Here is a 13,073-nt window from a genome sequence, read left to right as displayed (position 1 = left end):
GACAGATGGGGTATCCAAGTGTGGGCCATGGCTGGCTATGAGTTCTTATTGAAAAGTTGTCTTGGGCCACGCATTAAACACACAAACACAAATGAAAGGTGATGAGCAAAAAAGAAAATGTCTATGCACTGGCAAAGGATTGGGAACTTCGTTGTAAAGTAAGTGGATGTGGGCCTCCTATTCCTCCTTTCTACACTAGCCATAGTTCTCTAGGCAGATGCAGAGATGCTGAGCCACTATGAGTCCACTACACTAGTGGACTCCCTGAAGAGAAGTCAATAGCCTACATGAGTGGGCTCCCTGCAGAGGGGACAGCAGTCTGTATGGATGGGCTCCCTGAAGAGTGGACAGCAGCCTGCATGGGTGGGCTCCCTGAAGAGAAGTCAACAGTCTGCACGGGTGGGCTCCCTGAAGAGTGGACAGCAGCGTGAATGGCTGGGCACCCTGCAATGGGGACAGCAGTCTGCATGGGTGGGCTCCCTGAAGAGTGGACAGCAGCAGCCTGCATGGGTGGGATCCCTGCAAAGGGGACAGCAGCCTACATAGGTGAGATCCCTGCAGAGGGGGCAACAGTCTGCATGGGTGGGCTCCCTGCAGAGAAGTCAATAGCCTGGAGGATGGGTGGAGTCACTACAGAGAAGTCAATAGCCTGCATGGGTGGGGTCACTACAGAGAAGTCAACAGCCTGCATAGGTGGGCTCCCTGAAGAGTGAACACCTGCTTGCATGGGTGGGCAGCCTGCAGAGAGGAGAGCTGCCTGCATGGGTGGGCATCCTCTTAGGAAGAGAGGAGCAATATTCTTGTCACACAAAGAGTCCTGGGCAATTAATACATAATGACCTTTAACACATAAATCCTATTCTCTGGAGAAGCAAGGACAGTTACCTTCCTAACCATCTCAACAGAAGACAGAAAGTGATATGAATAGGTGAGAAAAAATGGTGGCTTTGGCGCCATGCCCCATACAGTAATATGAAAACTAGTAGGTTAGTAGAGTTGCCTATTTCATAGATTATAAGTGAAATGGGGAAAAGGAAAATATACAAGCAGACTTTCAAGGTGTTCTGGGTGGGTAGAGTATTTCACACTGGTTAGGAAACTTGTTAAACCAGTTAGAAAGCTATTTTGTGAGGGGGCTTAAGTTGTACAGTACTAGTAAAAGAAATATATAGGGACAGCTCAGATATATGTGGGGGAGATAGTAGGTACCACAGTTGCTGGGGACAGATCAAGTTCAAGGATGTGGCTTAGAGAAAGAATACTTTGCAGGGGAGAGAATCAGGAACAGGCTAAGCTGGAGGTCCCTGGGGGCAAGCAGGTGAAACTGTCTAGCAGGAGGCTGGTGATGAACATCTACAGCTCAGAGAAGAACATAGAGACAAGAGACCAATCAGAAGTGGTGGTTGAAGTCAATAAATCACCCAAAGAGAGGCAAGAGAGGAACAGAGAAGCATGGGTCAGGGAGAGGCTGGTGAGGAATGCCTACACTTTGGGGTCAGGAGGGGGAAATAGGAAGACAGGCGGGACAACCAAGAGCCTGTCATGAATTCAGGGAAGAGAAAGCTTCAAGGACGGGGGTGGGAGGATGAGTGGGCAGTGCCTGTGCTGTGAAGGCCAAGGATGAGAGGAGGCTGTTGGTGATTAGAAGACCAGGGAAACTGGCAGAAAACTTCCCAGACTGGAGGACCCTGCTGGGCATCTGCCACTCATCTCTGGAATCACCCACCTCTCAGTCAGGGAAGGGCTCCCAGCAGCCGTGTTTCTGTTGTATGATATCACCTCTCTACACAGGTTTTGGTGGACACCTAGCCAATTTTTTAATGTTAAGTTTGGGCCAAAGATCATCTTTCCCTTTTTTTTGGTATTTATTTATTTATTTTGGACTGTTCTACAGAGTAGAGCCCAAAATAGATGTAAACTTTCAAGACTTTGCATCACAACCATTTTCTTCAATTCACCCAGGCTATTTATAGCTAAATTTAAATCAATTAAAATTCTGAAAATTAAAAATTTAATCCCTCATTCACACTGACTGCACTTCATGAAGTGGAAGAGGCTTTTGGATAACCCAGGTGCAGAAGGTTTTCACCATCACAGGCAGTGTTCCTGTGTTGGACAGTATAGTTGTAGAATATTATATGTTGGGGGGGGGATGGTAATCAGAACAATGTTTTACTTTCTCCATCTAAGAATATATGAAAACAATGAGAATGAAACTGTGAAAAAAAAGAAAGAAATGGAACACAGAGAAATGGAAGCTTGCAGAAGTAAGAAGATCGATAAGATGCCGTTAGATGAAATTTAATTTCTAAAAGTTTGCTCAGGCAACACTCTACCTAGGCTGAAGCCATTTCTGTAAAGGAATAATAGAAGATAATGTTAGACTGATAGAAGGAAGAAGTTAAACAAATATAACTGTCAAGCAGAGATTAGGCTCTTGGTTTTGGAAGACAAGGACCCCAAAGATCAGATTGCAAGAGCAGAGTATTTACCAAATCCCCATATTCACAAATATTTCTGGGTGAAACAATATTTGGGAAACACATTTAGGCATAGCCATTATGTGTTTATTGTCTCCGTTTTTCTTCCCAGCTTGGGTTTTTCCACTTTGTGCATCTATAGCTATTGTAAGGAACCCACATTAAACACAAATTAATATAACCAATCTCAAAGAGTCCATAATGTAGAAGCAAAAATAAGGCAGAGGCAGAGCAGAATATAGAAACATATTAATTCCATAAATAAATGTACAAATGAAACTCTCATGGAGTTCACAGCTGGGGACATCTGAGAGAGTCTTTGTGGAGAAAGTGACATTTGAGCAGAGCTTTGAAGGGTAGATAAGGTTGAGGGATGAAAGGAAGGTTACACCAGGTAGGGAGAAAGGTAGAAAGAAAGGCATGAATGTAGTAAGGTAGGAAGAATGTGTGGGAAGCAGTGGATATTCCAGGACAAAGTAAAGAATAATAAAAATGAAATACTTTAATAATAGACAAGAGTGAACATGCTTGAGTGGTCCATGAATGGCCTTGAATGTATGAGATGGAGAATAGCAGAGAAATGACTTGATGGTAGGAGGCCAAGTAGGCTTTTGGAGTATGATGCAAATACCCATCTAGATGGAGTAGAAAGAACAAATATTCTGAGGTTCTGCTACTTTCAGGTCAGCCTTGATTCTTCCTTGAATGAATGAATGAATGAATGAATGAACAAATGACAGAGCTCTGCCTTATTACTTAACTCTATCTGTAAAAAAACTCTACTAGATACTGTAAGGCACCGACATGAATCAAGTCAACCAACTCAGAACTGAGGAGGAAGCTCAACTTTCTCTATTGTCCAAACAACCAGTGTACACCGATATTATCTAACAAAGATACTTAAGTCTCACAAAATTGCTTTAATACTGCTAAAACATCTGCCACATTTAAAAATAACCTTCCTGCTGCTGCAACATATGGCATCTGCAGAAACTTTATTCAAGTGCCCCCAGAGCTTCTGAGACACCTCGAAATGCCATGATTACCATAAGGAGATTTATGCAATTCTCCAAGCTGAAAGAAAAACAATTAATTCATTTTAATATTTAAAATAAATAAGAGCCATTTGGATCATTTGTGAGAAGTGGGATTACAAAAACTACAATAGTTAGAATCTAACTCCCCAAAGAGAGATGCGTCAAGATGTAGCTTCCAGATGGAAAATTCCCCTAGCATATCTGTTTAGGATGTATATGAAGCCTGGCCCACTCTCCCCTGAATGGGGTAAGAGTGATATCCCCACTACGGTTTTAATGGGGGTCACCATGGGCACAGGTGTCTTTACTTTTACACAGGAGAGTTATTACAGCATTCAGATGGATGGAAGACAGGCCCGCTGCCAAAGTTTGAATTCAATATAACTCAGTTAAATAAACATTAATCAGAAAATCCTATATTTCAGCCACTATGCTAGATAAATACCAAAGAATCAGATGAATTAGATAGAATAGCTGCCTTTAACTAGTCGTTAGTGATTGGGGAGAGAGAGAAATGCAGGTTAGTAAATCTCATAAAGCTTGACGCATTCTGTAACAGACTTAACTTTCAAGGCATGCTGGGAGCACAAGAAAAGCCTTTCAGCTTTGCCTGCAAGGCAGAAGCAAGCCTCATGGGGGAAGAGATGCTGAGGCAGAAGGGGAGAGACACACTGGGGGGACTTTCCAGGCTGAATGTACCACATGGCCCAAGCTGGTGAAAAGCCAGTTCAGGGAGCTGGTGGTCACCTGGTACAGCCTCAGAGGGGAGGGGTAGGGAAGAATCTGGAGAGAGAACAGGGGTTCTTTCCTGCTGGGCCATGCATGGGGGCCTAGATTTTTATCTTGGAAGGAACGTGACCACTGGAGGGTTTTCCTGTAGAGATGAGTGACAGCAATCTCATCATCATCATAGCATCTGGTCTAATATCCCTTGAGCACATACTCTGCCTTGGGGTAGAAACTGTTCAGCCTTACTTCTGCTTTCTGAAAGATTTGCTCTTAAACCCTACACTTAAAAAAAAGATGGTTAGATGTTTTAATGTGTTTTTACTCTTTTTTACCCTTTATATGGGTCCTGAACCAGGCCAGACTTTGGGAAGAGAATACAGATTGGAGGAAGAGAAGCTGGAGACCAAGACGTAAGACAGGGGATGATTATGTTCCATGCTAATTGCAATTCCAGAAGGAAGGGGCTGCTATGTGTTCAATCTCTTCCAACTAATTATCTAAATTAAAATTGTTAGCATTGGAACCCTTCAATACGGTCTGTCTTCCCGACATTGTGACAGCTACTAAAAAGCAAGATGTTGTAAAGTTGACAGTCGCTTTCAAAAAACGTCATTAAAAACTTAGCTTAGGAGAGACTGAGCAAAGCGTTTTAACATTTGCAGGTCTCTGCTGCCTGATTGCTCTTGACCTCAAAAACTGTGCATGAAACTGCAGATTATCTGAGAAACCAGTTTGTGTCCTAGGACCTCAAGCATCTTGTTATGCTATGGGACCCACCAAGCAGGAAGAAGCTGGTTCATGTACCCTTTACTGCTTGACAATTTCTCTTTAGAAAAACAATTAGTAACCATCATCAATATTCATGATCCTGGTCCTTTTATAGCAATATTTTCCACACTGGTTTTCAGGCAATGTTAGATTGGATAATATAGTGGAGTGAACGAGCCAGGGAATATTTCAGGGGTTCACAGTTCATCCCAACAAACAGCTACACAATGATAGAGCTCTCATGTGGCATGACATGATAGAGATCTGTAATAGATGTCCTTCACTTTGGTGTACACAGCACTTTGAACAGGTAACACTAAATATCTACTTGTTATTGAATGGAAGTAGTAGTGTCCCACTGAAGATGTGTACAATTTGCTGGAGGGTATCAGCAAAATGGTACAGCTTAGCATTACTATCCTTAAATAGATATGTATATGGAGGGTGCCAAAAAAGGTATACACATTTTAAGAAAGGAGAAATGGTATTAAAGTTATAATGATGCATGCCAGCAATGTTTGTTATCTTGCATGTTGTATCTTATATCTCTTGTAATTGCAGGAGTCAAACGTGACTGAAGTACTACAATTTTAATACAGTTTTCTTCTTTCAAGATGTTTACATATGGCTGGGCAAATGCTCGCGCCTATAATCCTAGCATTCTAGGAGGCTAAGGTGGTTGGATCCCTTGACCTCAAGAGTTCAAAACCAACCTAAGCAAGAGTGAGACCTCATCTCTACTAAAAATAGAAAAAAAAATAGTCAGGTGTTATGGTGGGAGTCTGTAGTTCCAGCTACTTGGGACACAAAGGCAAAAGGATCACTAGAGCCCCGGAGTTTGATGTTGCTATGAACTAGGCTGACATGGCCCTCTTGTCTGAGCAATAGAGTGAGACACTGTCTCAAAAAAAAAAAAAAAGAGAAGATGGTTAGATGTTTTAATGTGTTTTTTACTCTTTTTACCCTTTATCTGGTACTCTCTGCTGCTCTTCCACTGAGTTAAACCCTATCTACATGAGCACTCAGGCAACCCTTCTAGGTAGCCTTCTGTAAGCCTTCAGTTTAGCTTTGACACGTACACTATTTCTGTGTCTGTGTAGTAGTCTGTCTCCTTCCATACCTGGTAAACTCTTTAAGGCCAGGAACTGATCCTTAGTTACCCCTACATTCCTAATGCCCAGCAGGGCTCCAAGCACATACAAGACCTTCAAAAAGCAAATTAATTCATGGTTAAATAAATTAAGTCATTTAAATACTTTCTTCCTAAACTACTGCAAGAGAAACAAGTGCTTCAAGAATCCTACAAAACTTGACCATTTTTGTAAAATATGATTTCTTTAATTGTACATTTATAATTGCAAAAAAATGTTATTATTATTTTTTTTTTTTTAGATAATTATTCAAGAAAAACTTTCTGTTGTCACTTAGGCACTTACAGAGTCTCCTTTACAGGGTATAGAATTTTTAACAGTTATAACACTTTAATTAGCTCTGATAAGAGGCACATGGGAATGAATTTGTTAAGGACACATGATATTTTAAAAGATATGGATGGAACTTAATGATGAGTTCTGGTTGCTGTATACTTAAGGAGTACCACTATCCTGATTTACCTCCATATAAATTACCCTCAGTTATTTCAACGAAGACAAGCCAATCCATAATGCAGTCTCAAGTGAGTGTTCTTGGAACTGAACTATGTTGACTGACTCATATAAATCAATACATATAATAAATAATAATGCTAAAACAAACTCTTGCTGGGTTGCAAGGGCATTGCATGCAACAATTCTAACCACTAAGGAGACTTTTCATGAAAGGCGTGAATAGCCCCTTACTATAGATGAGGAAACTAAGACTCAGAGGTTGCTGAAACTCCCTAAAATAGTATCTAAACAAAGATTTCAAAATCCAGGGCAGTCTCATTTAAAGCCTATGTCTTTTCTGCTACAATCCACTGCCCATCTACCACTGAGGAAGTTCTCAGGGATAATGGAAACTCGAAGCAGAGATCAAATACCAATGGAAAGTAACACTATCTCAGCTGCTGCCCTTGGGTGTTGGAAGGATGGTCAATATGCCAGAAATACTTTACCCTAGTTGTGAACATAAGAATATAAGAAGCCTACAACATATTTTACCCAATCCTGAGAACAAAGAGCCTTCCACAAAAAATAGTCTTTGCTTATATTTTATCAAGGAAAAAAAATGAGGCTGACTTATAATTTTGTATTGTTTCATATACATTATTTCATTCGAGGCAAATGTAAGGCTGAAGAGAAAGGTATTCCCCATGTAAGCTGAGGAAACTGGAGCTGAGAGTTAAGTGGCCTAAGTAGCTGAACTTGGAAGTAATAAGTGCCATGGCACAACCCCTAATAGTCATTTAACCACATTCTAGTAATCAACTGTTCTCATCTGTGTATATTATTTTCTTTCTTCATCTACCAAGTTTAAAAACATAAAGATTAAGGAGGATGGTGGAAGATCTTTCCACGTGTCACATGACTAAGTCAAAGTGACTCTAAGAGCCCCAACTTAAAGGATGGGAAAGGAAGTAATGTCTAATGGACGAGGTAAGGCAGTAATTCTCAGCATCTCCAATATTTCATAAACACTAAAATAAGAGGCGTTCCAGAGAATTCACCCACAACTGCAGCTCTTGTTGTGATAAAGCATCAGGAACAGTTGAATAAATTATTAATATGGCAGCATTCTCTGAATTGGCACAGGTCCCATGGAAAGAGTTATGTGCCAGTCTGCCAACTGCTCTGTTTTGCACGGAAACATAATACACAGTCCTAGGAGATACTCATGTTTATTGTACAAGGTGCTTTCCTCCTTAAAGTTATTTTTCCAAATTATTTCAAGAGTTAAGGAAAGAAACTACAATAAAATTACTAACTATAATTATTTTAGATATTAACTTATAAATTCCCTATTCTGAATTATGTGAAATCAAGGAGAGATCTGGAATTCAATAGTTTCCTCCTTGCTCCGGGCAATAGCATACGGCTGTGGGAGGTGGGTCGTGGGAGGTGGGTCTTGGCAGTTGCACCCTACCTGTCTGGCCCATCCATTACCACACAGACCTCACTTCACCCACTTCAAACATTCATGTGTTCCTGATGATTTGATCAAAGTAGTCACGAAGAAAATGTTGAGTCTTTCACAGCTACTTTCATTATAATTTTTCAAACTGTTATTGCATAAAGCTTAAAATAACAAGTATGTTATATTATGTGAAACAAGACACAGTTATAACAAAGAACCTAATCTAACAAAACTAATATATGTATTACAGAATTCTTAACAGTATATGAACTTGGAATATATTTTGATTCTAAAACCCAGCACTCCCATGAACATTTATTCAACACATTCCTGATATTCCTCTGGGAATATTGTTTTCAGAAGCAAAGGTATATGTAGATCTTGAATATACGAATAATGTTAATAGGGGCAACTCTTTATGCTCTGAAAGCTAATTTCATTTTAGAGAAACATATTATCTGAGCTCAAAACTATTTTTTAAGCCTCTATATCATCCATCCAGTCAGAAAGTCCAAGAAATTTCTTCATTTAAATTCTCCAAACTAGAGATCATTGCCTACCTCCCAATCCAACTTGCCCTTCCTACTATATCCCTTATTCTGGGATTGGCAACATGGCCCTAGAATCTACTGGATACAATATCTCTTCTAAAATTCTGGGTGAAGTATGAGGTGCCAGAAAACCACTTTGTGTCTATAGTCTTTTTATTTCTTATGGGAAATAATTCATTGAGTGTAGATAATAACCCCAACTCACTTGGAGCTTTAAGTCTAGCATAACTATTTTAGAACCTAGAATCTCATTATGCAAACTTCCAGAGAACATTTGCAAGTCTGGATATGCTTGAGAGAAGTCCAGATATGTTTGGGAGGAAAAAAAAAAAGCTCCATATAATTCCATGACTGTCTATGTGATAACTTGGATACACAGCCTTTTCAGTGGTACCTGTCTTTGGTTCTCTGTCTCCAGGCGCAGCCTGGCCTCCACACACCTCCGCGTCTCCAGGAAGGCTTGGCGCTGGGCCCGGTCTGACAGGTAACTGATGAAGATTCCAGCTGTGTTCATGCACATGAATAACACTGCCTGGGCCACAACCTAAAACAAACACAGTCTGGTCAGGTGGTTAAAACAAGATTAAAACAAGAGCTGTTTAGAGGCAAAGAGAAACAAAAAGAGAAGAAAAAATTCAAAGGTAAATCTTGATGTAGTAATCTGAATCCTTAATAGAATGTTAATAGAATCATGCCCTTCCTTCAAATCTCAGATCAAATGTCATCTTCCCAGAGAAGCCTTCTTTGACCACTCTATCTAATTTAAAGTTTCTTCCTTACCAACTGCTTGGGTTCATTTTTTTTCTTACTTTGACCTACCACTCCCCTTTAGTAGCTAAATTTTTGCCATCCAAAGGGCTGAATAATCAAGTGGGCAAAAGGGCAACAGACTAATTAAAAACAGGGATGGAATCCATTGAATGAATACATTGCTGTATTTTGACTTTGGTGTTCTCAGGTCCTCTTGGGTAGAATTCAAGTTTTATTTGTGAAATTATACTATAAATATTACATTTGTCAACTCATTTTCCTCTCCATTTCCATTATTCTATTCCTAAGCATCAAAATCTCCTTGCTAGACTCTTAAATTAAGCTTCCTATTTTCATATTTCCCTTCTTCCCAACTATCTCCACTAAAGAAAAGCAGGCAAGGGGTGTCCACACATGAAAGAAAAGAATAATACAGCATAAATATCTTTATTTTTATGACTTCAGACTGACAGGAAGGCCAGAGTTAGTGAAGTATGGGGAGTTACAATTCTAATAGAAAACTGGTGAACCAAAGAGGCAACTAACAGAGTTTGAAACAACTGTAGCTTCTAAAAATTGAGGGGAGAATTCCAAAAAGAAAAGAATCAGTGAGGAGAACCTGACATTCTTGTATAATCTGTTCCCGGAACCACACATGCCCAGGGCAGACAACAGATGAGTTAAGGATATAAGAACCGAACTAAGATTTGAACTGTAGTGTGAATTACAAAGACTTCATTTGATTGCAACCAGTTTAATCACCTGCTAAAATATAACAAACAATAATCATTATTTCCAAAGGAATGTAAGACAATCCAGAGTCCTAACCACATAGCATTTACAATGTCTTTAACTTAGTATAAAATTGTGTGACATAGAAATAAACGTTAAAATGTGATTCATACTAAAGAGAAAAAAAAATCAACAGACACACACTCTGATCTGACCCAGATGTTAGAATTAGTAGGTCAAAATTATAGTAGCCCTGGCAATTTTTCTCAGTGATGTAAAAGTAAATATCCTATCAATGAATGAAAAGCTAGGAAATGAGCCGAGTAATAGAAACCACAAACAAAAAGAAAAATTTCTAAGACAGAAAAATTCACTATTGATTACAAAATCATTCATTGGATGATATTAAGAGTAGAATGTAGCTGATAGATGAATCAATAAACTTAAAAATACCTCAATTAGAAAATACTCATTCTGAAGAAAAAAGGTAAAAAAGATGGGAAAAAAGGTTTTAGTGATTTGATAATATTGAAATATTGAATGGCCTATCATACATATATTAGATTTCTCTGAAGGAAAGGAAAGAGAGAACAAACACAAATAATTTCATATTTAATGGAAATTTTGTAAGTTCATGAAGATTCACATTTCCAGGTACAAAAAGCTCAGCAAATCTGACACAGGATAAATGTAATGATACCTAGGCACATCATAGTCAAAATACTAAAATCCAAAGAAAATCTTGGACAGAAAGAAGGAAAAATGTTATGAGATATATCCTCACTTATGATAAAATGTTTGGGTTGGATAAAAATAAATAAACTACATGCTGCTTATTAGAGGTATTTCTAAAATATATTGATACAAAAAACTTGAAAGTCAAAATATCATTACTAGAGATAGAGTTATTGTATAATGATAAAAGATTTAAACACTGGGAAGATATAAAAATTCTGAACTTGGGGCAGAGCCTGTGGCTCAAAGGAGTAGGGCGCTGGCCCTATATGCTGGAGGTGGCAGGTTCAAACCCAGCCCCAGGCAAAAACTGCAAAATAAAAAAAATTCTGAACTTGGATGTGTTTAGCAACATAATCCCAAATATACAATGAAAAATATTAAATAAAACTGTGCAATTATTTATAAATCTACAGTCATAGTGGTCTATTTTAACATAATTTTCAGCAGTTAATATATCAAACATTATTTATTTTTATTAAATCATAGCTGTGTACATTAATGCAATCATGGGGTATGATGTGCTGGTTTTACATACAATTTGAAATGCTTTCATCAAACTGGTCAACATAGCCTTCATGGCATTTTCTTAGTTATTGTGTTAAGACATTTATATTCTACACCTCGTAAATTTTACATGTACCTTTGTAAGATGCACCATGGATGTGGTCCCACCCCATTACTCTCTCTCCACCCATCCTCCCCCCCTTCTCCCCTTTCCCCATCTTCTTAGGTTATAATCGGGTTATAGCTTTCATAAGAAAGCTATAAATTGGTTTCACCGTAAGACTGAGTACATTGGATACTTTTTATTCCATTCTTGAGATACTTTGCTAAGAAGAATATGTTCTAGCTTCATCCATATAAACATGTAAGAGGTAAAGTCTCCATCTTTATTCAAGGCTGCATAATATTCCATGGTGTAGAAGACCGAAAATCACATTATAACAAAGATATATGTACCAGAATATTTATTGCAGCCCAATTCATAATTGCTAAGTCATGGAAGAAGCCCAAGTGCCCACTGACCCATGAATGTTTCAAGAAATTGTGGTGTATGTACAGCATGGAATATCAAGCAAACTTTTAAAAATAAGCTAAGATGATATGAATAGCTCATACAATTAATGTTGATATGGAACAGAGTCTCCAACACCTGGGTAGTACATATTGAAAAATTTTAAGCCCATATTGAAAATTTGTAAAATATGACCTTAAGAAAGAACTTGAAGCTAATCACAGCATATTTCCAAGAAGTAGTAGTACCTAACCAAAGTCAATGGGACTACACTGAAATCAAGTTACAAAGCAATATAAAAAGATAGCTAGTAAGGTGTTGTGCATTTGGAAATCAGAAATATTTCTAAAAAACAAATGTATGTAATCATATATTATAATTAGAAATATGTAAAATCACAAATTATGAAAAAATAACTAAATAAACTTAGTAGACCTCACAGAATAATTTATAGTTATAAGTTCTTTGTTTACAAAAAAGAAGCATTAAAATGCATGTTAGCCATTCAACTCAAGGATTTCGGAAAAAAGGCAAAAAGCAAAAAAACCCAACCAACCAAACAAACAAAAACAACAACAACCAAAAATGCAGAATATGTAGAAGAGAAAAATAATAAAATAGAAATAGTAATTAATGAAATAAAAATAAAGGATGAAGTGGGTAAAAGGATCAATAAAGTTAAAAAATTATCTTCTGAAAAGAGTATAAAAGAAACATTTGTTATATATTTAATAAAGAATAAAAGAGAAAAGATGCATATTTTAAAAGAGAAATTTTACAGTCAAAAATATTGCAGAAATTAATAGAGAATACAGAGATATTATGAAATTTAATTCTAATAAAAATATTAAAAGGAAATGAGAGATTTCTGAAGATACATCTCTAACATGGCTGACTCAAGAAGGGAGAAAAATGAAATAAATGGAATTATAATTAAAAATATTTACCCAAGGAAAGCAGCAAACCCAAATGGTTTCATCAAAGTATTCTACACACAATTATGGAAGAAATAATTTAAATTTTTTGTAATCTGCTCCAGACAATAGAAAATAGAGAAGATGCCATACTTAGTTTATAAGGCAGACATAACATTTATACTAAAACAGTAGTAACTAAATTTAGTTAAATTACAGGAAAATCTCACTTATGAACTTATGGAAAGAAATTTCTATGCAAAATTGAGCAAACTGCAGACATCAATGTATAGAGAAGATAATTT

The 13,073-nt window shown here is 37.7% G+C and overlaps 1 protein-coding gene across 2 annotated transcripts in view; it reads right to left on the bottom strand.

Moving 5' to 3' along the window:
• The window catches only part of ADCY8 (adenylate cyclase 8), a 251,173-nt gene that overhangs the window by 183,296 nt on the left and 54,804 nt on the right, over positions 1-13,073 (bottom strand). For both annotated transcript variants that reach the window (XM_003782340.2, XM_012810007.2), the window contains exon 2: positions 9,014-9,163. In XM_003782340.2, the coding sequence (XP_003782388.1) occupies positions 9,014-9,163 (150 nt within the window). The remainder of the gene's footprint in view (positions 1-9,013; positions 9,164-13,073) is intronic.

This window comes from Otolemur garnettii, unplaced genomic scaffold, assembly GCF_000181295.1.
Source record: "Otolemur garnettii isolate 467f Iridium unplaced genomic scaffold, OtoGar3 scaffold00004, whole genome shotgun sequence".
In the NCBI taxonomy this organism is placed as follows: domain Eukaryota; kingdom Metazoa; phylum Chordata; class Mammalia; order Primates; family Galagidae; genus Otolemur; species Otolemur garnettii.
Note: the sequence above shows the minus strand (reverse complement) of the source record. Positions and strands in the feature narration are given on the sequence as shown.